General features: G+C 40.8%; 1 protein-coding gene across 4 annotated transcripts; it reads left to right on the top strand.

Moving 5' to 3' along the window:
• The first annotated feature begins 49 nt into the window (after positions 1-49).
• LOC139568497 (CD276 antigen-like) lies at positions 50-27644 on the top strand. 4 transcript variants are annotated; one of them, XM_071390356.1, is made up of 8 exons: positions 50-137; positions 19103-19185; positions 19411-19734; positions 20446-20766; positions 22312-22437; positions 23422-23475; positions 24656-24703; positions 25037-25134. In XM_071390356.1, the coding sequence occupies exons 1-8, from the start codon at positions 82-84 to the stop codon at positions 25093-25095; spliced, it is 1071 nt and encodes a 356-aa protein (XP_071246457.1). In that variant the 5' UTR covers positions 50-81; the 3' UTR covers positions 25096-25134. The 4 variants fall into 4 exon arrangements, with proteins under 4 accessions (XP_071246457.1, XP_071246458.1, XP_071246459.1 ...); XM_071390358.1 differs by lacking the exon at positions 50-137 and adding an exon at positions 16934-17055; XM_071390357.1 differs by lacking the exon at positions 23422-23475 and having other exon boundaries at positions 67-137; positions 25037-27644.

The following is a 27644-nucleotide window of genomic DNA, read 5'->3' as shown; positions in this document are numbered from 1 at the left end:
TTTCCCATGTTTAGATAATGATGTAGGTGCAGAGGCCATTCCTGCTCCAGATCAGAGGGATGAGACGCTCCAGCTGTCAGGATGGTTCTCCTAGCCTGCCGCAGGGATGCTGTCATGCCACAGGAACTCCCCAGAGGGTAAGTCCAGCCTCATCCTGGGTTGAGGTCCCTCTCCTTCCTTCCCTATCGCTCTCTTTCTCCGAACTCTGCCATCCTATTCTCAAAAAAAATTATTCAAAAAAAGAAGAATCCCCAACCGTTCATGTGAGTCCAGGAATTTCGTCCCGTCCTCCTCTTCCTTTCCTCCCTCCCCGAGTCCATTGTTTTCCATTGTTTTGATACCCCTCTTTTTTAATATTTGTAAGAGTTTTTTGAAAGAAGCACTTTATGTATCTGATCCAAGCCCCTGGCATCTGTAGTGCTCTAGTCACAGGCCTGCTGGCTAAAGGGCATGAGGTTTAAGTTGTCCCTCACTCCATCCCGGTGCCAATGGCAACAGCTCCGATGCGCAATTGTTTTTTATGGTGCGAGACTACAGAAGAGGAGGGAAATGGACAAGAGGGACCGTACATACACAAACGGGACCCAGAACTTACCAGGTTCAAGTGAGCCCAGACATAATGTGGTGGCGTCACATTAACCAAATGCATTCCACGGAAAACAGCACAACAATCGAGAGAGAACAGGCACAGAGAGCTCCTGAGAGTGACACACAAGGAACTGTAGAGGATGGTGGAGCAGTAAAGAGACCCCAGGCTGAAAGAAGGGAATGTGTTGATGAAGGTGCTGCTATAGCAGAAGCTATAAGGGAGCAAGCACACACTGAGGATGTTCAGGAGCCTCCAGACAATCCTAGGCGCTACACAGAACGAAGGCACAGTACACCAGACAGACTGGACTTATAAACAAACAAACAAAAACTAACTGTTCAAGTTCAAATTAAAAGATGCAAAATAACTACAACAAGTTCTGGGAAGTGTTTCAGTTGTGGTTTGGTAAAAGTAACTCTGATTGTATAAAAGAAGGAATGTTATGTTCTGTTAATTACTGATGTCCCCTTTAAGAATGGAGCATCCTTGGTCATGCGCAGTGTTGTTCTATGTTTATTCTGGCACTAACTCATTTCAGTAAATGTGAAGCTCCAGTTCCATTTCTTGTATTCAGAGTCTTTCTTATTATATAAATAAGTAATAAGAGCTAAGACACTACACACAGTTTCCATTGTTTGGCAAAAACTGCATGCGCGCCTCGTTTCTTTCCGAGACCGACTCAACCAAAACATTTTTGGTGAATCCTTTAAAAATATATATACAGTGGGGAGAACAAGTATTTGATACACTGCCGATTTTGCAGGTTTTCCTACATACAAAGCATGTAGAGGTCTGTAATTTTTATCATAGGTACCCTTCAACTGTGAGAGACGGAATCTAAAACAAAAATCCAGATAATCACATTGTATGATTTTTAAGTAATTAATTAGCATTTTATTGCATGACATAAGTATTTGATCACCTACCAACCAGTAAGAATTCCGGCTCTCACAGACCTGTTAGTTTTTCTTTAAGAAGCCCTCCTGTTCTCCACTAATTACCTGTATTAACTGCACCTGTTTGAACTCGTTACCTGTATAAAAGACACCTGTCCACACACTCAATCAAACAGACTCCAACCTCTCCACAATGGCCAAGACCAGAGAGCTGTGTAAGGACATCAGGGATAAAATTGTAGACCTGCACAAGGCTGGGATGGGCTACAGGACAATAGGCAAGCAGCTTGGTGAGAAGGCAACAACTGTTGGCCCAATTATTAGAAAATGGAAGAAGTTCAAGATGACGGTCAATCACCCTCAGTCTGGGGCTCCATACAAGATCTCACCTCGTGGGGCATCAATGATCATGGGGAAGGTGAGGGATCAGCCCAGAACTACACTGCAGGACCTGGTCAATGACCTGAAGAGAACTGGGACCACAGTCTCAAAGAAAACCATTAGTAACACACTACACCGTCATGGATTAAAATCCTGCAGCGCACGCAAGGTCCCCCTGCTCAAGCCAGCGCATGTCCAGGCCCGTCAGAAGTTTGCCAATGAACATCTGGATGATCCAGAGGAAGAATGGGAGAAGGTCATGTGGTCTGATGAGACAAAAATAGAGCTTTTTGGCCTAAACTCCACTCGCCGTGTTTGGAGGAAGAAGAAGGATGAGTACAACCCCAAGAACACCATCCCAACCGTGAAGCATGGAGGTGGAAACATCAATCTTTGGGGATGCTTTTCTGCAAAGGGGACAGGACGACTGCACCGTATTGAGGGGAGGATGGATGGGGCCATGTATCGCGAGATCTTGGCCAACAACCTCCTTCCCTCAGTAAGAGCATTGAAGATGGGTCGTGGCTGGGTCTTCCAGCATGACAACGACCCAAAACACACAGCCAGGGCTACTAAGGAGTGGCTCCGTAAGAAGCATCTCAAGGTCCTGCAGTGGCCTAGCCAGTCTCCAGACCTGAACCCAATAGAAAATCTTTGGAGGGAGCTGAAAGTCCGTATTGCCCAGCGACAGCCCCGAAACCTGAAGGATCTGGAGAAGGTCTGTATGGAGTAGTGGGCCAAAATCCCTGCTGGAGTGTGTGCAAACCTGGTCAAGAACTACAGGAAACGTAGGATCTCTGTAATTGCAAACAAAGGTTTCTGTACCAAATATTAAGTTCTGCTTTTCGGATGTATCAAATACTTATGTCATGCAATAAAATGCAAATTAATTACTTAAAAATCATACAATGTGATTTTCTGGATTATTGTTTTAGATTCCGTCTCTCACAGTTGAAGTGTACCTATGATAAAAATTACAGACCTCTACATGCTTTGTAAGTAGGAAAACCTGCAAAATCGGCAGTGTATCAAATACTTGTTCTCCCCACTGTATACACTGCTCAAAAAAATAAAGGGAACACTTAAACAACACAATGTAACTCCAAGTCAATCACACTTCTGTGAAATCAAACTGTCCACTTAGGAAGCAACACTGATTGACAATAAATTTGACATGCTGTTGTGCAAATGGAATAGACAAAAGGTGGAAATTATAGGCAATTAGCAAGACACCCCCAATAAAGGAGTGGTTCTGCAGGTGGTGACCACAGACCACTTCTCAGTTCCTATGCTTCCTGGCTGATGTTTTGGTCACTTTTGAATGCTGGCGGTGCTTTCACTCTAGTGGTAGCATGAGACGGAGTCTACAACCCACACAAGTGGCTCAGGTAGTGCAGCTCATCCAGGATGGCACATCAATGTGAGCTGTGGCAAGAAGGTTTGCTGTGTCTGTCAGCGTAGTGTCCAGAGCATGGAGGCGCTACCAGGAGACAGGCCAGTACATCAGGAGACGTGGAGGAGGCCGTAGGAGGGCAACAACCCAGCAGCAGGACCGCTACCTCCGCCTTTGAGTAGGAGGAGCACTGCCAGAGCCCTGCAAAATGACCTCCAGCAGGCCACAAATGTGCTACCAGAACAATCTGGCGCGAATGTGACTCCCCCAGACTTCCACAATGCAGTGTTTTTTATTTGGGGTGCTTGTGCCTTTGCATTGTCTCTCTGTGTGACAAATGTGGAATGAAAGCGGTCAAAAATCCCTGTACTAACCCAGTCAGTGCTTTGAGTCCTCAAAAACATAGAGCTTTCAAGAGGATCTCATTTTGTGGTGGTCTGAAGTCAATAATGAGTGAGAAATTCACCGAAAGCACAAATATCATACCCCCAAGACATGCTAACCTCTCACCATTACAACAACAGGGGAGGTTAGCATTTTTGGGGGTTGTATGATATGTGTGTCTAACTTTCTCACTCATCATTATTCACGATTCACTCAGGACTATCCATAATCATGGTAGCATCCACATGAATGTAGATGTGTTCAGAAACATATTCTAAAATGACAAATTATCTACCATACATGTCTATTGGGCACAAAATAATCTGAAACAAAACCAAAACAAACAGAAAATGCATCCAACAAATTTGTAGAGTCACAAGCTTGATGTAATCATTGCGTGCTAGAAACATGGGACCAAATACTACTTTCAGAGTCAATCTTAAATGAATCATTGCTTATTTGTCAACTGGAGAGGTTCCAACCAACTCAATGCACCATAGTACACATGTCAATCAGGAGCTCTACTGGGGCAGTCCCAGCAGTTGTCTTATATACGGCTATACACAGACAAGTTATATTCGCATGATTTAGCATAAATAATTAATCATTATTGTTGACCAATACTAGTTCATAACATGTGACAGACCAATACCTCACGAGGCTCCTTATCTCTAAGCTGAGACCTTGAAACTGAGAGAACTTTTATTCTCAAAACAAGCTCTGGGCGTACTGCAAAATTGCAGCTACTGATAGTGAGGATTCGTTCAGTCAGTCACTTGCATGAACACAGAAATTGGTTTATAGAAAAAGCACAAACATATAGCATAGATATTGGTAAAATAGAAAAGCACAAGTATAACATTTCCATCACAAGAGCTCACTGTATTTTGAACTGCAATAAATGCTGCACTTATTAAGAATGGCCACGCAATTCCAGTCAAAATAGAAGATTGTAAGAAATACTGCTGCCTACCATTTATATATCCAGACTAACTCCATTTGTTGCCACTATCAATAAACCCAGTGGTTGTCAAGCTTTTGGACCTGCTGCCCCAAAAAAGGAGTGGTACAGAACTTGTGACCCACATGTACGTGTGCACACACCAACATGCGCGCAAATGTAGCATTACAGCCATCAATGTTGATGCATTTTCAAAACACAAGATAGGCTACAGAAATAAACTGTGTTTTACCCGTGCATTTGGTGCAGAAATTAATTCATGTTAGCATTCAATGTCAACTAGGGATATATCATGTCACTTCCCTGGAGTCCAGAGCAGGCAAAATTATACAGCCTACATGTAGCGGAGGTAGCATGATCGGATGGAAACCATGTTCTGTCTGCACCGTGCCATCACTTTGGAGGGCAGCATGCTTGCAGAGTGCTCATTGCCGGCCCGACCAACCACCCTAGTTTCGTTTTGCATGAATTAACCATCTGGTTTATGTTACCATGCCAAACGTAGCATATCATACTCATTTGAGTGTCCCGATTTACATTTACTATGTTACATCTACTATGTTACATCTAGTCTATGAGACCTGGCTGGCCAGCCCAACCTGGAATAAACAAGCGTACAGTCAATAACGCAATAGAAAAAAACAGTCTGTATACAGTGTGTGCAAATGGCGTGAGGAGGTAAGGCAATAAATAGACCATAGTAGCGAAGTAATTACAATTTAGCAGATTAACACTGGAGTGATAGATGTGCAGATGATGATGTGCAAGTAGAAATACTGGTGTGCAAAAGAGCAGAAAAGTAAATAAAAGCAATATGGGAATGAGGTAGGTAGATTGGATGGGCTATGTACAGCTGCAGCGATCGGTTAGCTGCTCAGATAGCTGATGTTTAAAGTTAGTGAGGGAAATATAAGTCTAAGATCAACCCTAAATATAAGATCAACCCTACCTGGATGCCTGATAAGCGGAACAAGAGGAGGGGGTTCCTGAAGCAGCTGGGAAAGGCACTTGTAACCCCACACATTCAAAGAAGGGAGCGCCTCCCCCACACAGCAGCCTCTGCAGCGCTTGTGAAAGCTGTTCAGGGGCTGAATCTTGTCCTGATCCACCTGAGGCTGCAGCTGGGGCAGGCAAGAGAAGGAGATGCCAATTCTGCCCCCAACGAAGGACTGTAAAACAAATACTATGTGCTGCACATGTGAGAAATACATCTGCAAAGTCCATACGCATACATTTGCATGCTGTCCTATATGTGACAATTAGAGTTGATTGATTTATGGTTTTCACGTTTTTGTTTTCTATCTATTATCTTATTTTATTCTTATTTATTGTTGTTGTTTATACACCTTGTGGGTGGGGTCAATGGTTAAAAAAATGGGAGAAGACTAGTATTTTGTAGTTGAATTCCTCATTGTGCAGTATATAAGAATATATACATCACAAATGGTCCTTTTGTTCGATAATGTCCTTCTTTATATCCATAAAAACTCAGTTTAGCTGGCGCGCTTCAGTCAATAATCCACCCAGTTTCCCTCCATCAAAATGCATACAAAATGAATCCCAAACGTTACTAATAAACTTTTCAAAACAAGTCAAACAACGTTTATAATCAAACCTTAGGTACTCTAATATGTAAATAAACAATAACATTTAAGACGGAGAATCGTTATTGTCTTTCCCGGAGAAAAATACCAAAGAACATGCTCTCTTCCACGCGCGACACTGCAACACTACAGCCAAAATGGGAGCCACCTAGAAAAACAAAAATTTCTGGCTCATTTTTCCAAAAACCAGCATGAAACTCTTTCTGAAGACTGTTGACATCTAGTGGAAGACCTAGGGACTGCAATCTGGGAGGTATTCCATTGATTTTCCCATAGACAGCCATTTCAATGAGTGCTGAGCTCAACAACAAAAAATCCAGATGGATTCTCCTCGGGCTTTCACCTGCCATATCAGTTCTGTTATACTCACAGACATAACAAAACTTTAGAGTGTTTCCTATCCAATAGTATCAATTATATGCATATCCTAGATTCTGGTCCTGAGTAACAGGCAGTTTACTTTGGGCATGCTTTTCATCCGGACGTGAAAATACTGCCCCCTACCCAAGAGAGGTTAAATGCAGTCTTTCTGCATTGTGAAGAGGGAAAACCCAGATATTCAGAAAGTTTGTGATGAATGACAGGTTGTTTCTTCATGCAAAATAGATTTGGGGTTTAAAATTCATTTAAGCTGCTTTATTTTAGGGGTTTAGTGAATGTGGATAATTTTTTACCCTTAGGACAAGGGGAGTACAAAGAATGTTAAGACTACACAAGGGTTAAATGTTGAATGTTGAAATCCTACCTTGTTTCTTCAGCATTTGATAAGCTTCACTGATCTTAGCCTCATCGGGTAAAGAGAGCGTCCAGCTGAAGAGCATATCTACCACTCTCTTCTTCACTACCTCCAACACTCTGTCACCTAGATACTGGAACAGGGTTCAGCTGGATGGATTCCATTTTAACAAAGCAACAAATGACAGTTGTTTATAGATCTATGGGGTCAAGGACCAATACAAAACAGTTGATATTATCTACTTACTTTAGGTGACACCACTTTGATGAGTTCGTTTAGAAAGTCTGGTGTCATTACATTACACTGACTTCTCTATGGACATCAGTGGACAGCTCTTCTCTCAAGGGCTCTTTGTCTGAAACCTATTGATGCTGCTTGTCTCCTCTTTGTTTCCGTTGATATTGATCGCGTATGATAAGTAATACGATGACATATGATACAATAAATCCAACTGATTTATCTGATTAGCAGCTGTTGAGTAGGGGAGTTCCGCATGCTGTCTGGAAGGTCAGGTGGGGAGACTGAGTGGGTTTTCCCTGTCATTATCGCTTTGAACTAACTAACATCCCGTCATCCTCTTCCTCTGCTTGCTAAGGGCAAATAGAGCCACTCTACAAATTGTTACTAACCCAAACACAGTATGGAACAATCAAACAAGAGCTAATGATTTATAAAATAATAATAATTCTAGTTATATTATTATTTTCAACTTTGTTCTGATTTAATATCTTCAGTTTTGTTGGAAAGGAAAGGGTTAACACTGGATACTTTTTTTATCTTCAATCAGGATTTTTCTTTGGTGGTCTCTGGGGAGATAAATATAGCTAGCTAGGCCATCAGAACCTAGATAGGGAAAGATGTTGGGGTGAAACATTTGAGTGAATCAACCAATCACATTTTGACTTGTAATGGGTGGGGCCGTTTTTACAAAAAAACGTACGGAAACTTCTGCCTTCCAGAAGGCCAACAGGTCACTGCTCAATAGTGAGCAGTAGTTTCAGGATGTTGAAATCAGGTTTATTTTTGGGTCTGAATTAAAGTTGAATATACTTATTTTCCTCTTGTTGAAAATACATATTTTACAGGTGTTGAAAATGTGTATTTTCCATATGTTGAAATCAGGCTCATTCTTGGTCACTGGTTACTTTGTGTGGTTAATGTGAAATGTGTTTTGCAATGGGAAGTAATAGTTTAGATTTGGTAAATTTCGATTGGGAAATGCTTAGCCTAATAGTTGTGTTTTTGTCGTCTTCGGATTGGGAACTACTGGCTTATTATGTTCAAGTGAAAGAACTGCTTATCCTTTAACATCATGCTGTGTGTGACTGCTGTCCATCAGCCCTATGCAGTGGTGTAGTGGTACCTGGAGAAGTGGGTATACTCTCATTTTGCCACTCAGGGGTGTAGGCATGAGTGGGCTTGGACACAGGCCAACTGGGAGCCAGGCTCTGCCCAATCAGATTGAGCAAAATCAAAAAAAGAAAACATAATTATAACAAAAATGGCCCACCCAGCGAAGGAAAATCACCCTGTGTGAAAAATCCTATCTTTTCCAATGTTTTTTAAATTCGTTTTTCTATATATTATTTCCGATTTTCACTCTCAAAATCACTTTTTTAAATAGACAAATGACAACAATGCTTAAACCACATCAGGAGACCATTTTGGAGGTCTGAGTACTATTTTTGTAATAATAATGTTTTATTTTTTCGTTTTTGCTCAAACTGATTGGGCAGAGCCTGGCTCCCCAGTGGCTCCCCAGCCTGTGTCCACCCAAGCCCACTCATGTCTACATCCCTTATGCAAACAGCACATGATAACTGAATTGCGATTCACAAATAGCCTACTAACTAAGACTTTGGACCAATCTTTTTCAATATCTGGTTTGCATACCCATTGTTGCCTTAGTTTTCATTTACCGGTAGATAATCATAAGCTGAAACATCTTTCCTACCTACCCTACCCGCTACCGATGACATTCTTCGGTGAGCTGCTCCATGCCAAAACCAGTTGAGAGCTGAGCACTCTTACTGCCTGCAGATGATATTCCGCTGAAACTAGCGGCACGCATGTGAATATATTTCACATGCTTTGTGTTTTTTGTAGGCTACTTTGTGCATTATTTCTCTATTGTACTATTTACTTGATAAGTCGTATACCTCCACTACGCGACTTTGATACACATTAGTGGGGATTAAGAAGTGAGTATAGGCAATGCCCACTGAAAAAAAAGTGTGTATACCTGCATAGACTGTTGCCTCCACTACACCACTGGCCCTTTGTGTTTGACAAAAAGTGCACTCTCCTACATGAGTGCACTGCACAGGAGGTTGGTGGCACCTTAATTGGGGTGGACAGGCTCAGGGTAATGGCTGGAGCGGAATCAGTGGAATGGTATCAAACACATGGTTTGATGCCATTCCATGCTCTCCGTTCAAGCCATTATTATGAATGGTCCTCCCCTCAGCAGCCTCTACTGATGCACTGGTATTATCATTACTGTCCTTTTAGCAGTACGAACCTGCCACACACTGAAGGCCTAGGTCCAATAGGTTCGCCACTGTGCAAACATGTCTATAATAGATATAAAGACTGCAGGTATTCATGTGAAACTGCTAATTTAGTTTTTTTACTCAGTCAGTTGGTACGAGTCCTCACTGTCTGAGACAAGACCGAGTACAAATGTATCTGACACCGAGACAAGACTGAGACACTCAGTGTGGTCTCGAGACCGAGACTACAACCCTGGAGAATGGGCATACTAATGTCATGAAAGGGAGAATTTGATTTTTTAAATAATAATTATGAGTGCTGGGTGTTCTTTAAAAGGGAAACTTTTTCAGCAACAGGTTAAAGTATGCCTGTTTGTGTGTGGTCTCCATCTGATAGAATGACAAGTGACCTTATGACAGCTCTGCCTACTTCTCGTTTTGCCGAATCTTTTAATTCTCGATGTGGGAGCCAACAATTTGGTACGTTAAGCAAAGTATCCAGAGTTCTAGTTCAAACTTCTGTCATGGTCTCTCTTACAGGTCTGATGCCTATTTTACTGTCGACCTTGTACAGAAAAACCTGTGCTTCAAATATCATTTGAATGAAATTGCACACATGGCTTTAGTGAATTCACTTTTTCAAGTGCCGTTCTGTAGATGTTGAAGGGTCAAGCTAGGCTACATCACCACGTTACTTGTTCATCCAAATTCATGCAGGTTTATCGCTGTAAAAGTCTCAATTAATATTAGCACAAAGGAAAATAAAATTAACATTAAAGTCACTTTTGACCATACACGGCTATATCATTATTTCTGATGGGAATAGGGCAGTTGGCTGTGTAGTCACTCAATTACCTAAATACATTTAGATTCAGTTTAATAATACTACTGTACATATTAACTGCAAAATGCCCTGGCTGTGGCCAAGTGAAAGCCGTGACATTTCATTGTAACATTCCTTTCCAATTGCTGTCAGGCTGTGTATGAACGTTTTGAATACCCCCCATTCATCTGTGAGTCCCGTCCTCCTCTTCCTCCCTCCCTGAGTCTATTGTTTTGATACACTCTCCTTAATATTTGTAAGAGTTATTTGACAGAAGCGCTTTATGTACATGATCCAAGCCCCTGGCATCTGTAGTGCTGGACTCACAGGCCTGCTGGCTAAAGGGCATGAGGTTAAAGTTGTCCCTCACTCCATCTGGTGTCATTGGCAAAAGCTCCAATATGTGACTCGCAGATGAATGGGTGGTATTCAAAACTTTGAAGCACAGCCTGACAGTAATTGGAAAGGAATGTTACAACCAAATGTCATAGCTTTCACTTCTGAAGTTGTTGTTTTTGCACTGTGTTCATTGATTGGGAAAAACTGCATTCCAAGCAGGCCCCCAGTGTCTGGTCTGGAGCGTGAAGTCACAAGCTCGGCTACTGCGATGGCGGTACATTCCCGACAGGATTTCCTGCACGGCCTCGGCTGTGAAATCACAAAGACCCCCAAAAATTTCAACGGCATTCACAATGATTCCAAATTGTTTTCTTAGACTTCTTCTCTGCTTGTGCTGTACAGTGTATGACTGTTGCAATAAATAATACAAAGCCCACCTTTTCAACATGTAGCATTTCACTATCCCTCGGTTGATGAGAAACCTTCACTGGTCGTGGTGGCTCTGCTACCATAGTTTCTTCCCCGCCACTCGTTCCTTCCAATCTTCTTGCCACCTCATTCTCCTCCACCCTAACAGAGCACTCCCGGAATTCAAGCGCATTTTCACCTCCACAGTTTCAGCATTTCACTTCATCTGGCATACGATACTCTTCCCTTCTGCACACACTTGACACATGACCATGTATTTTACATTGATGACACTGAAGGGGCTTGTGCACAAATGCTCTTACAGGGCATTTCATGAATCCTATCTTTATGTGAGAAGGGAGAGACTCATCAAAAACAGTAGCATGGATGAAGTGAATTTATTTCAGTGGAGGCTGTCTCATAATAATGGCTGGAATGAAGCGACTAGAATGGCATCAAACACGTAGTTGATACCATTCCACTAATTCCCCTCCAGCCATTACGACAAGCCCGCCTCCCCAATTAAGGTGCCACCCACGTCCTGTGATTTATTTTCTCCTTCCACCATACAGGTCAGTCGACGTGCACCAACCACTCCATCGATGTCTTCAGTAATATCCTCTGCCTTTATTTCTTCCGCCACACCAGAAATAACCCCCTTTGATGGGCGCCCTGCTGCGAAAACCCACGCAAGAAACATTCCACTCAGATATATTTTTGAGTCTTAAAACACGCTTCTTCTGCTCCGCAGACACACAACAAGATCTAAATATAGACCACTTCATGTGACTCTCACCGCCTCCACACTTTCCTTCAAAACAATCCAGATTCTCCTTGTGATGTTAAATGGTCTTCCCAAGTAGCTTTGATCCAAAACTCTCACTCCCGACTAAAAACGAGTCTAGTGGTTTCCTTTTTTTCCACCACAGCTTTACTTATCTTGTTTCCCTTTTTCTTCGCCATGGTAACCCACTCATTCTCACTTTCTGTACTATTAGCGTCACCCGATTCACTAGCAGTTTCAAACAAAACCTCGGTTTCCGCCATCTTCTGCCTCGAGCGAATTAAATGGTGATGTTCTTCTTCTATAGTTTAATGGCTTTCAAAACGGTTAAATGTGCATTCCGCCACCTACTGTGTGGGTGGATTATAAGAAAATAAATATTTGGGTGTAAATAAATAAAATATCTTACAAACTATCAAAACAAAGAAATGAACTAAACAAAATCAACCTGCTGTTCTGTAAAAAAACTAATTCTAATCGGGTCCCAACACAGGCTCAGAAGCTTCCTGTGATGGCGGGACATTTCCTAACAACAATAGTCCTTCTAGTGCTTCTGCCATGAAGTCTTGGAGCCCCAAACACTTCTCAGCTGCAGATATAGTGATATCCAGCTTCTTGGACTTCTTAGACACTAGTGCAGTACAATTAATCACAGTGGCTTTAAATGCCACAACATCCACATTCTTTACAATGAGTGTATCCAGATCACTCAATTGACTTAAAACACTAGCAGCTGGTTGCAATGCATCCACCGCCATATATTCAACACTGTTGCCTCTTGCCCCTTTGACTCTCTTCACCGCCTCCACATAGAAGATCTGCTGTACAGCCCTGATCCTTGACACCTCAACCTCCTTCACCTTTACATGGCACTCAAGGAAGTCCGGAGTATGATCCCCATCACAGTTGCAACGTTTTCCATTCACAGATTCTTCAATATCATACTTCTCCCATCTGCAAACATTTGACACGGGACCATATCCTTTACAATTCTCACAGTGTAATGGTTTGGACACAAATGCTCTCACCGCATACCTCAAATATGCAAGCTTCACATGTTCAGGTAGAGTCTCCTCAAACAACAATATCGACAGGCTTTTCTCCTTCCTTCCATTTACCATACAGGTCAGGCGACGTGCACTGACCACTCCTGGGAGTGGTACTCATCATCTATATCCAACAAGACCCCAGCTATAACTCCTTTGGCAGGAGGCCTGCTCCGAAGATCAGTACATGTTACTTCTGACGTGGACAATTTAGCCAGATCCAGTGTACGCTTCTTCTGTTCTTCATCAACACAATTACCCAAAACAAGGCCGCGTCTAGTCACCTTGACTGAATCCATCTTTCCCACTGTTTTCTTCACAGTTCTTGATTTCCCAAATTGATTTCCTTGTCCAAAAAGCGCAGTCCAATAAGAAAGACATTATTGGACCAGTCCTTCTACTAAAACTTTTGCTCGTTTTATTCTAGTCTTTATTTCACTAATTTCCATTCATTATCACACATCTCAGGGGTGCGTGCTTCGTCCCCTCCTGTACTCCCTGTTCACCCACGACTATGTGGCAAAGTACGACTCGAACACCATCATTAAGTTTCCTGACGACACAACAGTGGTAGGCCTGATCACTGACAACGATGAGACAGCCTATAGGGAGGAGGTCAGAGAACTGGCAGTGTGGTGCCAGGACAACAACCTCTCTCTCATTGTCAGCAAGACAAAGGAGCTGATTGTAAATTATAGGAAAAGGAGGGCCGAACAGGCCCCCATTACCATTGACGGGACTGAAGTGGAGTGGGTCGAGAGTTTCAAGTTCCTTGGTGTCCACATCACCTACAAACTATCATGGTCCAAACACACCAAGACAGTTGTGAAGAGGGCACGACAACACCTTTTCCCCCCCAGGAGGGTGAAAAGATTTGGCATGGGTCCCCAGATCCTCAAACGTTCTACAACTGCACCATCGAGAGCATCCTGACCGGTTGCATCACCGCCTGGTATGGCAACTGCTTGGCATCTGACTGTAAGGCGCTACAGAGAGTAGTGCGTACGGCCCGGGAGATCACTGGGGCCAAGCTTCCTGCCATCCAGCACCTCTATACAAGGCAGTGTCAGAGAAAGGCCCAAAAAAGTATCAAAGACTCCAGTCACCCAAGTCATAGACTGTTCTCTCTGCTACCGCACGGCAAGCGGTACTAGAGCGCCAAGTCTAGGACCAAAAAGATTCTTCCCCCAAGCCATAAGACTGCTGAACAACTAATCAAATGCTACTCGCTGCTTATTATCTATGCATAGTCACTTTACAAATGACCTTGACTAACCTGTACCCCCGCACATTGACTTGGTACCGGTACCCCCTGTATATAGCCTCGTTATTGTTATGTACATTTCTTGTGTTACCTTTTGATTAATTAGATTTTTTTTACTTTAGTTTATTTAGTAAATATTTTATTAACTCTATTTCTTGAACTGCATTGTTGGTTAAGGGCTTGTAAGTAAGCATTTCACGGTAAGGTCTACACCTGTTGTATTCGGCGCATGTGACAAATACAATTTGATTTAATTTGACTTCACTTGCCGCACTTTCAGATTCAAACGCAGTCGCCATTTCCTCCTCTCCACTTCCAAAGCTTTAAATGGTGATTCATTCTGATCACTACATTTGTCGTCACACGGAACCACGTGCTGACACAGACCAATCACAGGCCAGCAGGCTACGAGGAGGCTCACACCCCGATGCGCGCTCTCTCAGGAAGGATGAAAACGACTACATCGACCATGATCCTTGGCTAGTTACGGCTACTTTCACCATGATTCTGAGCTATTTTGTTGTGCCATTCAGCCCCATAGAGCCCAACAGTGGAGGTGTCTTAATAACTGTAAAACCTAGCGATCAAGAAGGGTAATGGTTCCAATCGGTTTCCACAAATAATTTTTCCCACAATGGATTTCAGAAACACTTAAAATAAGGGCTGTGTTTCGTGTAGGTTTACCCTGGCGTGACATTTTGATAACCGTGTAAGTCTCTCCCAGACAGATGACAAGCTGTGACAGTGATATTCAATGTTGAAGAAATGTTAATTTCATCACAGAAACAGATACATTAGTTACAATACATGACTGAGTGACTAAGGCAACCACTTTCATTTTTTTAAATTGTTGAATAAAATGTAGTCTAAATGACTTATACACATACCAGTAAATCATCAACCTCTAGTCCTTTACCAATAATTGTACATTTTTTTACAAGCATGATTTGCGTAAAAAGGTATTTGTGTAGGCCCACTTGATCTGGACCCAAGGCTGCTCAATACCCTTCCTGGTCTCCTTCCCAATGAGGAGGATGGGTTTATAACCAAGTTCATGCAACTCCTGCACTTGAAACACAAACATTAACACACTACATTTCTGATCTTTACAGAAAATTCAAAAGTCAACCAGTGTTTGGATGAATTGGTTCTAGAACAGTATGCTCCAACTGTAGGCCCACACAAGCACCCATCTGTCCAATGATGGCAAAGTTAATTTAATGCTGTCCATCTGCCCTTTGTTCAATTGAATAATTTAATTTCATATAGCCCTGGTGCACTACTGCATCTGTATTAGATGCTGTATCCTCCATTTCCTCACAACACATTTTGGTAACATCAAATTATAAATATTTCAATAAGAACATATTCAAACCACCCATCTGAAAATTGTTGAATTATAGGCTACATGTTCTTGAATGTACAGTTTTGTGCATGCAGCAGGCATAAATATCATGACACATACTAGTGTTGCAGTATGGAAACAGGTCTCGGTCTACATTTTGAGCAGTGATGTAAAGTACTTAATGAAAAATACTTGAAAGTATTACATAAGTCGTTTTTTGGGGTATCTGTACTTTACTTTTCTATTTATATTTTTGAATACTTTTACTTTTACTTCACTACATTCCTAAAGAAAATTATGTACTTTTTACTCCATACTGACACCCAAAAGTACTTGTTACAGTTTGAAAGATTATCAGGACAGGAAAATGGTCCAATTCACACACTCAAGAGAACATCCCTGGTCATCCCAACTGCCTCTTATGTGGCGGACTCACTAAACACAAATGCTTAATTTGTAAATGATGTCTGAGTGTTGGAGTGTGCCCCTAGCTAACCGTAAATAAAATAACAAATTCAATTATGCCATCTGGTTTGCTTAATTAATGTAAGTAATTAAAAAATATATATAATTGTACATTTACTTTTGATACTTAAGTATATTTTAGCACTTACATTTACTTTAGATACTTAAGTATATTTAAAACCAAATATTTGTAGGCTTTTACTCAAGTAGTATTTTACTGGGTGACCTTCACTTTTTCTTGAGTCATTTTCTATTAAGGTATCTTTACTTTAACTCAAGTATGACAATTTGATACTTTTTCCACCATTGATTTTGAGTGTCTTGGTCTCGTCTCAGACACATTTGTACCAGTACAGATAACTTTTATGGTCTCAAATTTAGTAAAGTCAGAGATCAGGGGCCATGTGTACTATATGTATCAAGCCTCTCAGAGTAGGACTGCTGATCTAGGATTAGGCCACCCCGTCCATGAGGTCTGCTAGTCCATGAGTTCCCCTAGTCCATGAGGTCCCCTAGTCCCGACGTGACGATGCTCTCCCCTTGCCTGAAAGACCCACCTCCTCTCTGAGCTTTCGGGATGACCAGGGATGTTCTCTTGAGTGTGTGAATTGCACCATTTTCCTGTCCTTCGTGTCAAAGTAGAAGTCCTGCATGTGAGGAGGCATATGTGCACAAACAAACGATAACTTGTGGGGGACATTTATTTTCACATGAGAAAAGCAAATGAACTGGGTCTAGGCAGGTAGCCAAGTGGTTAAGCGCGTTGGGCTAGTAACCGAAAGGTCGCTGGTTCGAAATCCCGAGCCAACTAGGTGAAACATCTGTTGATGTGCCCTTGAGCAAAGCACTTCACCCTAAGTGGTCCTATACATTTGACAAAATTAGTACAATGTCTAAAACAGACCCTTGTTTGAATGTTTAATCATTTGTTATTTTGGATATTTTATATAAATTCACTAAGGTATAAGGACCAACCCTCTCCTGAACCGTCACCTTGCCGCTGTTGAGAGGCTTGCGTACTGCAATGACCATAAAACGACCAATGCGTCAAATCGAAACCGAAAGTTTAGACAGCCTGTCAGTGTAATCTTTAAATCAGCTTCACTCTAACCTTCCACACTGTAACAACCTGAAGCATTTGTGCGGTAAGATTTTAACGTTTTTGGTGTCTCTAGCCTAGCTTTTCTTAATATTGATTAAGGTTTATTAAATTGTTGACCATTCATATTGCATTACAAGTGTGCGTTTACCGATTTAAAAAAAAGCCGTCCATTTGATTCCCTGATTTGCATACTGCTATTATTGATTTTTGACCTCAAAACAACGTTTTAATGCAGATAAGTTACAAAATAATTATCGAAAGAGGGTGAATCCTCACTGCAGAAACAATAAATAATCGGGTCCATGCTCATGTTTGCTGTTTGTAAAATAAAAAAAACCCGCAATATTCCATATTTGGCCGGGTAACATTTTATTTGAACGCGCATTTCACGATCTGACACAATTATAGCCTTAATTTGGGCTTTACGTTGAAGATTAGCATTTTCTTTCATGGTTCTATGTACATTTTTGAGAGAAGAACCGTTTGGGAACCCAATGCGCCTTCTCTTTTAAGTGAACAGAGCCAAATGAGCCGGCACCCTGAAAAGACTCAGAATACCCATTATAGTACAGACGTCAATTCAACGTCAATTTCATGTTGGTTCAACATAATTTCATTTAAATGACGTGGAAACAACGTTGACCAGTATGTGCCCACTGCCAGTGGGTGTTTATTTGCATAGTCAAATGATGTATATTTGCCCAGTGAAAGGTCTGAGGGCTGCATTTCCAAGCAGGTTATGTTTAATTATGTATATCAAAACTTTTGGAGCTTTCTCTACATGGATACTATATGGAATTGTTTGTTTGTTTTTGGCTTCAAACCACAACCAAGTTAAGTGCTAAGTTCAAGGGCTAAATTGTACTGACAGAACTTCCTTCTCATTTACTTCCCCTTAAAGTGAAGTGTAATGGGATTCTACGACAAAGAATGTGCTAAATAACAAATTGAAGGGTATTGCACATTTGTCCCTTGATTATTGCATACATCTTTGCATCTGTTGGCCTATTTCATGCATCTTTCTGTAAAAGGTCCCTCCAGAAGCCCTCACTAGGGAGGAAAAAATCCCTTATTCTCTCATTGCAGCTGTTTATTCCTTTGGACATTGTTCAGCTGCATTGGCTCTAGAAGCAATGAGGATATTATGGGGGAGAATAACTCCAACAGCTTTAGTGGCCACTTGAATGAATTTAACAGGACTGTCATCTCCCACAATGTTTCCTTAATAATATAATGTGTTTCCTTCAGTGAGTGTTATGCTTTTTTGTCTATTTGTATAATGTTCACATTTTATTGCATTTGTCTGCCAAAGAAATAGTTGAAACAGACATGTTGACAATCCAGATGGGAGGTGACAAATAGATAGTTTAATAGGGGACAGTTGACGGTGTTGCCTATGTTAGACCTTCATTCACAATGTACTTAGTTAAGACCTATTCAGCACTTTACTTTAGTCAAATTGGATTTGTTTCTGTTAGCAACTGTTTTATTTTTATTTTCGGGGGAACAGTCCAGAGGCACTTTGTGAGTGACAGGCAGTCTATAGACTTACCTCTGATGGATTCTGGGTTCTCTCCTAAACTTGGGATAGGGTTCATTATCAGGTATCCTATTGAAATATTGAGGCTTAGGTTTAGAGGGTCTACACCAGAAGTTAATGGTTATCTGTAGGAGGAAGGTATATAGTGGAGGCAATGAAGCTTGGAATGTACTGAGTGTAGGGAAACCGATCATATGTGGCAGGCATTAATAAGGGGGAGAGTCGTGGATTAGTGATGAAAGGGGTCGAGTTCAGGTCACGTTAAGGGAGAAGGGAAAGTTTATTGCCCGTATCACTTAGTTTCCTGCCTAGCAATAGATGCAATGTTTAGCGAGAAGGAGGAGACTCCAACCAGAGTGGGGTACATATATACGTACCTCCACTATTGTAACCTTGTCTGTGTCTGTTCAGCTGTTCGATCCTTTTGGAAGAATTAACTTGGTTTAAGCTTTAATAGTGTCCGTCGAGTTCTTACTCTGATAATTAAAACCTAACACCTCATACTGCTGTGGCAAGTGTTGTCATTGTACATTTCTCTCTTCCTACTCAGGAATCCAAAGATGACTTCAGCTACCAGCTTCCTGTTTTTTGCGATCCATTTAGCCTGTATCAGAGCTGGAAATTCCTCTGGGAGTAAGTTGTGCAGGAATGCCATAATAATGGTTATAAAATGTTATATACAAAAATGTATTTATTATTTTCAGCTGATTGTTAATTTAGGGGTTTGGGAGAAATTTATATTATTTTGTACTAAAAGTTTAGTAAGATTGGTCACATTATCATTAAACTGACTACTATACCAGTAATTCTGTCTTGTATTATTGTCAATTTGTCTCTGAAATGATATTTTACTTACAGATTTTGTCAAACTGGAGTGCAATGAAGAGTCCCATGGGGTTTATGGTCAGCAGTCATTGCTGCAGTGTAATGTCAAAGCTGTTGAGAAAGTGACCATCTTGACCGTGACCTGGAAGAGGGCGGAAGCTCTTTTGTTGGAATACAATCAAGATACATTTAACCCAACTCCTGGGTTTACATTTGCTGAGCCATCCTGGAACAAGAATAATATGAATGTGTCCTTGTTGTTGACAAATTCCAAGATGGCCGACAAGGGGGTGTATACATGCATGGTGAGAGCAGACAGTGGTGATGATACAGCTACAACCAGCCTCAGTGTCACAGGTGAGTCCTGTACTGTCTACAGTTCAACCAAGTGTGATTATAAAAAGATAAGCACCTTTCAACATAGGTTCATGAACGGAGAAAACTGAACATGTGAGATATTCAGCCACCCTTGGAGGTCAATAGAAGAATAGAATACAACAGCTTTTTAAATGTGTCTCAGCTCATAGCCTTCATCAGGGTGTTATGATGCCCACATGCCGAAATGTGTTGAAATTAAGTTCTATTCAACTTCCGTTGTCACACACACACTTCCATACATTTATGATACGAAGTTGATCAGGATGTTTATTCTAGAATGTGTTCAAGGGGAGTTCAGATCTATTTGTATGTGTGTGATTGGACAGTACAGCAGGAGCCAGAGTTACTTTCTGTTTCAGAATGACAGTGCTCAAATGGCACAGACTAGTACCAGTGGGAATGTCCACAACTAGCCTCCATAATGTCATTCTACCCATGTCATGCAATCAGTGTTTACACAATAGGCCTAGTACACACACACTAAAATAAAACGTGTGTTAGAGATAGAAGAAAGGTCATTCCAGTTTATTAAAATCACTCGTCCAGTAATCTCATTCCAAGTTATAACCCTCGGATGGACGTTGAAAAGGTGCAAAGTCTGTCTTAACGATGTTTACCCATTGACGTTGTATAACTACTGATGTAGCAAATATCACCCACATGTATGATAGATTTCTCTCTCTCTTCCAGCTAAGTACATAACTCCAACCATGAGCTCCATCCCTGAGACCAACATCGAAGAGAACACAGCTGTGACCATTTTCTGCAACTCTACAGGCGGGCAACAGAAAGGGTCGATCCGGTGGTTTGACCAGTTTCGCAACGACTGGACGCGCAGTGCTGAACTGGTGGGCAAGGAGACTGACGATGGACCGTTCAGCCTCTCCAGTAAATTCACAGTGCAGAAGGCTACATCCAGTTCCACAAACTACACGTGCGAAGTGCTCAATGCCAATGGTGCCGTGGAGGGGATGGCATCATTTGTGATCCAGTTTGCGCCGCGAGACTTAGGTACGTGCTGCCACGGCTGCTACCTATGGGTATGAATATGTTGGTGATGTCATCCTTTGTAAAAGCAGGGTCAAGTCCAAAACATGCAAGTCTCTCGTATTCCCTCATCCTGACCCTGATAATTGTAGGACATTTCAGCCTCAATCTAGTCTACATTTATTAGTATAGGCCTTTTGACGACGTCTTTATCATGTGCGAGCACAATAAAAGTCAGCCTTATCATGAGAGAACAACATGTCACTGAGGAGTGGAGTAGGTCAGGCCGTAACATGCTCCTCAATCTGACTGAACATCTTCCTTGAAACTGGAAAAAGAAAATTGCTTGTGTTGGTTTGGGTAAGAAACAACAGATAGCAATAGTAATGGCATATTTTTGTAGGCACTAACTCCCCCAATGGTTTGTTGGACAAAGCCTATGGGGAAAATGAGTTTCTCTAGGGTTTTTGGATAAATGCCAAAAATAAGGTCTTTGGTGATAATAGGCTTAGGAGATCTTATACGTTTAGTTCTACGAGATAATCTTCATCAGTTAACATAACTTTTTGTGAATTTTGGCTTCATAATTCATAAAGGTCATATTAATCTCACTGATATTATCTCATAAAACAAAACATATAAGATCTCCTAAACCTGTGTTAACCTCAGACCTTATTTTCGGTGTTTATCTCATAACCCTATTCTTTCCCCGTTAATTTTCGCCATAGGAATGGCTGAACGAACCAAGAGTAACTCATTTGCGGGTTTTAGGGCTACAAGCCGGCACTCTCTTCATGCGTGTTTCAACAGGAATCCGGAAACTCTTCAATGTTTGCTTAACCCAGTCTACTTGTCATCTGATGAGCCTACAGGAAATTACTAGGTTAATAATGAAATAATGAAGGTGGAGTTGTAACTACCTGCACTAGTTGCAAATTAGAGCTCATAGTCTCCAATCTGTCTCTAATGCTCCCTCTTATCACGATTCAGTGCAGTCATCATAATACCTTCTTACCAGAACATTCTGTCTCTGCAGTTGTGTTTCTCATCTCTGGCAGCCATTTTGAATATTCTTTCTGACCTGCGGTCCTCCAGCTGTTGTTCTTTAGCCTGGCTGGGGATTTTCCAAGACAAATGATCCATCTAATGCCAAAACAAATTGTTCTTAGCAATGGGAAGTAAAGTAGCCCTTTCCTGCTGTCAATGACCAAAAGTGCCCTCTCTGGCCTCATGGGTGGAATGTTAGGAATATTTTTCAGAATTTCACAATCAATAAAGATGGGTTTTTTTTGTTTTTTTTTAACAAATCCGGTGTTTCTATGTCAAAAGGTTTTGTTGTATTTCAGTCTTCAAGATTTGTTTAAGACTAACAATCTCTCTGTGTGACCTTGATTTAGCCCACTGCAGTAAAAGGTTATTAAGATGCATGCAGATTTGAACAGAGCTCAAGTCTGTGTGTGAAATGCCCTGATGCTGACTTTGACCTGACTTTGACCTTTTTCTCTTGACTTCATATGAATTGCCTATTGATTTTGTAACTCCCAATTTATGTCCATTTTGTCTGTCCAGGTAGCAAAGCTGACAAATTGGATTCTGATTCCCCCACCAAATGGCTAGCCCCAGTTGTAGTCATAGGATCTCTGATCATCGGACTCCTTGCTGCGCTGCTGTTATTTAAGAGGCGCTCCGCCCGAAGTAAGTACATGAATTGTCATACTCATACAGTAGAAACTGTTGTCTGTGTATAACTCCATTAACAAATATCATTACATGGAGCTTTGATCATGTATCTGATCATGTATATGTTTGTCATGCTATTTTAGTGCTAGATTAACCTGTACAATGGCCCTGCCTCTGCCAAGCCTGCATGCTCTGGCAGCCATCCATTTTTTCTTTGCATGGGGGATTACACAACCTGTAATGTTGTCTGGTAACTCAGCCATTCATTTAGAGTAGTCAAATCAGTGGCATGTTGTGGCATGCTATTAACCATGAATAGCAGTGTAGTTAATACTTAATCCAATCCATATTACTATTATCATATACACTGAGTATACCTAACATTAGGAACACCTTCCTATTATTGAGTTGCAAACCCCTTTTGCCTTCAGAACAGCCTCAATTTGTCAGGGGATGAACTCTACAAGGTGTCGATAGCGTTCCACAAGGATGCTGCCATATGGTGACTCCAGTAATTCCTAACAGTTGTGTCAAGTTGGCTGGTTGTCCTTTGGGTGGTGGACCATTCTTGAGTGTGAAAAACCCAGTAGTGTTGGAGTTCTACAATTGCACCTGGTACCTACGACGTACCCCGTTCAAAGGCACTTAAATCTTTTGTCTTGGCCAGTCACCCTCTGAATGGCACACATACACAATCCATGTCTCAATTGTATCAAGGCTTAAACCCTTCTTAAAACTTGTCTCCTCCCCTTCATCTACACTGGTTGAAGTGGATTCAACAGGTGACATCAATAAGGGATCATAGCTTTAACCTGGATTCACCTGGTCAGTCTATGTCATGGAAAGAGCAGGTGTCCTTAATGTTTTGTATACTCAGTGTATAATATTATAATAATACTATTATCTATTAATGGATTAAGCATTAACTGCACTAGTAGGCTATTTATTGTTCATCAACATTACTTTTGGTTAAATGATGATCTTTTTGATTTCATTTAGGTTTTGTGTCATTTTTGACAGGAGCTCGAAAGCAGTCCACCTTTCCGTTAATGAGTATGTCCTTCGATATTCAGTATTTATTGAAATATGGAATATTTGATATTTATTTGTCACTTTGGGTTTATGGTTTCCCATCTTTCCTAGACAGTGCACATAATTCCCTGTAAAAGCAATACATATACTTTATAATGACCAGCATCATATTTGGAATAATGTTTTATATTTTTGTTTTATACTTTTATAACTGTTATAAATTAGAACTTTTTATAATACTTTTATAACTGTTATAAATTATAACAACACTCCATAATGCATTCACATAGCCTGAGTGCCAGTCTGTTTGGTCTATCATGCCAAATCCTTGTCAGTCATTGTCATGCCTAACATTTTTGTCTTGACAATGAGCTATGGAGTTGGCAAGAGTAGTACAAACAGATATTTGACCAGGCTAGCATTCACATGCTTTTGGTTTGTGAAACTAGCCACTCAGCTTTGGACAGTAAAACTGTGAAACTGTGGCCACTCGCCCAGAACGCATGTCTGTCTGTTCTCAACCTTCCATATCACATCCTCTATCAGTTCCTCTTTACTGTTGCTTCAGAAGGAGATACATTGTTTACATTGGGCCCTTATGTCTGATATGCTGTACGTACAGTATCTGTTCTATCATGCCAGGGCAGGTATGGGGGGCTCCAGTGGCAAAAATGGGCCTGGTTTCTTGTCCCAGTCCGTCCCTGTATCTGTCCCTGTGTAATATCTGATATGCTGTACACACAGTATCGGTCTTAGCTTTCCTATTAAACATGACTACTAGGGTGATTGAATGTAGGTCAAAGGGAAGTGTTTCATCCGTCACAAGTGGAGTATAAAATGGAGTCCGGATGATTACTAATTGTTTACCAAACCAGTTGGCGATGATGATGGCTCCACTTTTGCGTTGATCTCATGGGGAAATCTTAAGAATTGACTCCCCCCTGTACTAATTCCGTTAGTTTAGCTGCATGGCTGTGGTGAAGGGAGATTATGTATTTGGGTCATACTATTATGTAATGCTGGCCTTATCTGCACTGTGAGGGAAGATTTTCTATCTTGACTAACTTTTCTGTTTCTGCCCGACTCTTAATTTCACTGAACTTCGAAGGAGGCAAGGTTCCTCTGGAGATTTAAATGTTAGATGACATTCCTCCACAATATGTCACAGATCAGCTTCTGACTTAGTCTTTTTCTTTTTTAGGTGACCACCAAACAGATACCAGGCATGATGGAGATGTTGAGGCAGAAGGTACTGTGTCCACGTGTTCAATCTACAATTAATATATCTAGATTTATATTGTACATCTATAATGAATATATCTGTCAAAAATATATTGTATTTATAAAAGCTTTTTTCTATTCAGCATCATAGCTTCTTAGGGGACATGTTTTTTTAAATGATTGATTGTCCTGTAGTTAACCGTGTGGTTATCTTGTAGTTTACATGCTGCTCATGCTCCTTGTAATGATTAGTGAAATGTCTCTCCTGTTTTTACTTTCTATTATTGTGTAACATTATGCTCTTTCTCTCTTTCTCTCTTTCACCTTCTCTGTCTGTCTGTCGGTTCTCTATCACTCTCAGTCTCCCTCTGTCCAGGTCTAAACAGTGACACTCCACAGGACCAGCGTAACAGTCTCTAGTAAATTATTCGTTAACTGGCAGTCTCTGGAAGGGACTGTTTCCTTGACGATCAATAAGGGGCTTGTCACCATCACTATCTTTTGATGGACTGTTTCCTGTTAAGTGTCCGATGACAGTCACTTTGCCACTCAGGTCATTCTGATTGAGGCATTTGTTTCTTCATAATCTACTGATGATGTCAGCCTTTAAGGTCTGTGGTTGATTACAAATGATATGTAACTGCCCTATATATCAATGTTTCTATAAAGGGTTGCCATGGTGTCATTATGCTCTAGATTCTACCACTGCAGAACATTGGTATACTGTAATACCAGGTAATCTAATCAATGTACACACTATAAGGTGCATGGTTTAACATTCCACGTTTCCTATACTGTAGATTCTACCATAGTGGTTGTTATTACTATACTGTAACACCAGACCATCTAATCACTATAAGTTTACACACTGTTGTATACTAAGGTTGTGCAAACATTCAATTTGAACACAGCACTTTTCTGAAAACATGTAGTAAAACTGGTTTCCCTTCTGAAAGAGGGTTTCGCAAGACTGTACAACAACCACTGTTGTAACCAAAAGCCAGCCTGTTGCTCCTACCACAGAGGATTTTGTTTGTGGCCTTCCTCGTTCCCCTTTCTTCTTGTCTTGCGCTATCTGCTGGTGGAAAATGCAGGTCTATATTTATATAGATACCAGCCTTTAAACACTGTGGTTGATGACTGTGGTTGAAGACTTTAACAGCCTGTGTTTAAAAGCCAAACATGACTTAAATGTAAATGTAAATGTACAGAAGGGTTCCCAAACTGTCGGTCCACAGCAAGGTTTGAAATTATTATGTTTTAGTCAAACATATATTTTTGGGCTTCTTGCGTTTAATTTGCAGTCTACACATTTTTTGTAATTATGTTCCGGCCCCACAACTCAAGAAGAAAAGAAAAGAAAAAAACCTTGCCCCCCCGGCTGAATGTAGTTGATGCTCCCTGCTGTATAGGGTTGCCATAGTGTCAGTATACTGTAGATTCTACCAGCATGATTGTTCAAACTGTACTCTTAACACCAAGCCATCTAATCATTGTAACGTTTCACACTATACTAGAAGGTTCATGAGCAATGTTCCCTCTGATTTTTTTCATCACTGAGCAAACTTCAGGTCTGCTGAGCGCAAACTTGAACGTTGTGAAAATTCTGTCCCACTTCCGGACCTTCAGACAAGGAGGTGACTGACAATGTTGTTGTGTTGTTTGTTTATGCGTGTACATATCACTTTTCCAAAAATATGAAGTAAACTGGTTTCGCCTCTGAAAGACGGTTCTGATAGATACTCTACTGTGCCTGCCACTATTCTCCCTGGACTTTGATTCTGCTACAATGTGTATGTGAAGAAATGCTAGGCAAAATATAAATAGTACATTACTTTTGACTAGAAGGAATAGGGAGTCATTTTGAATTCAACCTTTGACTTGACTGTGTAATCTCTGGAATTTATTGTAACATTAACCTTCCTTGTTATCAACAGCCTGTTGCTTCAACAGTTGTACCGCAGCAGTTTGTTTGTTTTGTCCTTCCTTTTTCTGCTGGTGGAAAATATAGGTCTATGTCCATGAAGTCGTTTTAATGGCATGCAACAGTAAACATGAAAAACAATGGACTAGAGTCAATTATTAATCTGAGAGAATTGGTATCAGTTTCAAGGCAACATAGACATCTCCACCTGGTGGTTGATTATGATACATTTGGAAAAACATTTTGTGTTATGCAAGGGGCAGAAATTGTCTTCTGTTTATATAATGATCGTTTCAGTTCCCATGATGTTTTACTGCTACCATGTTGCCGATGGCATTACATATAGACTGAGAAATCTGTTGTATTGTGGCAGCTTGAGGTGAATGGCGTCCACAACAAGACTACACCTCCCACAATTCCTTCACACTCCTCTACAGTGTCTGTTCCTTCTTACTTAAGTGCATACTTGGCAGTTGGCACTGTAGATACAGATATGATTAACCTATTTCTATCTACTATACTACTATGTTTGTGTGTGAAGTTATGATTATTTAATCATTAATTATTTAAAATAAGACATGTTATTTCGTAGTGTAAGAGGTCAAGATGAGAGAGGAATCCTGTCTATATATGAAGTGATTATCAACTGATTTGTTAATACGTTTTTTTATTTTTTTTAAATACAACTTCCTGTTTTCAACACATACATATGCCTGCTTGAGGCCTGCTCTGCACCTTACCCCATATAACAAACTTTGTTATTGCTACATTTTGTATGTTTTTATATGTGAACTTGTTTGTTATTAATTATAACATTGAGATTAAAGCTTTTTTACTTTGTCCAGATATAACATGTAAAATCATCTTTTGTATAGTATGTCCGGGTATATTTTGCACTGTGAAATTCATGTTCAGATCCTGCACCTTGATACTGTTCATTAAATATAGGACAGGGAGAAAGTTGTTACACGGAACGTTTTGTAAATATTTTCAATTGTTGTTTTTAAATACTATAATCTTTAAACAAATAAAAATCATAATTGAT

This window comes from Salvelinus alpinus, chromosome 2, assembly GCF_045679555.1.
Source record: "Salvelinus alpinus chromosome 2, SLU_Salpinus.1, whole genome shotgun sequence".
Taxonomy (NCBI): Eukaryota; Metazoa; Chordata; class Actinopteri; order Salmoniformes; family Salmonidae; genus Salvelinus; species Salvelinus alpinus.
Note: the sequence above shows the minus strand (reverse complement) of the source record. Positions and strands in the feature narration are given on the sequence as shown.

Coding starts and splice junctions, on each gene's coding strand:
- LOC139568497 (XM_071390356.1), top strand. CDS start 82: ATGGTTCTCCTAGCCTGCCGCAGGGATGCTGTCATGCCACAGGAACTC. Junction 20,767..22,311: donor GTTTGCGCCGCGAGACTTAG/GTACGTGCTGCC, acceptor TTGTCTGTCCAG/GTAGCAAAGCTGACAAATTG. Junction 22,438..23,421: donor TAAGAGGCGCTCCGCCCGAA/GTAAGTACATGA, acceptor GATTTCATTTAG/GTTTTGTGTCATTTTTGACA.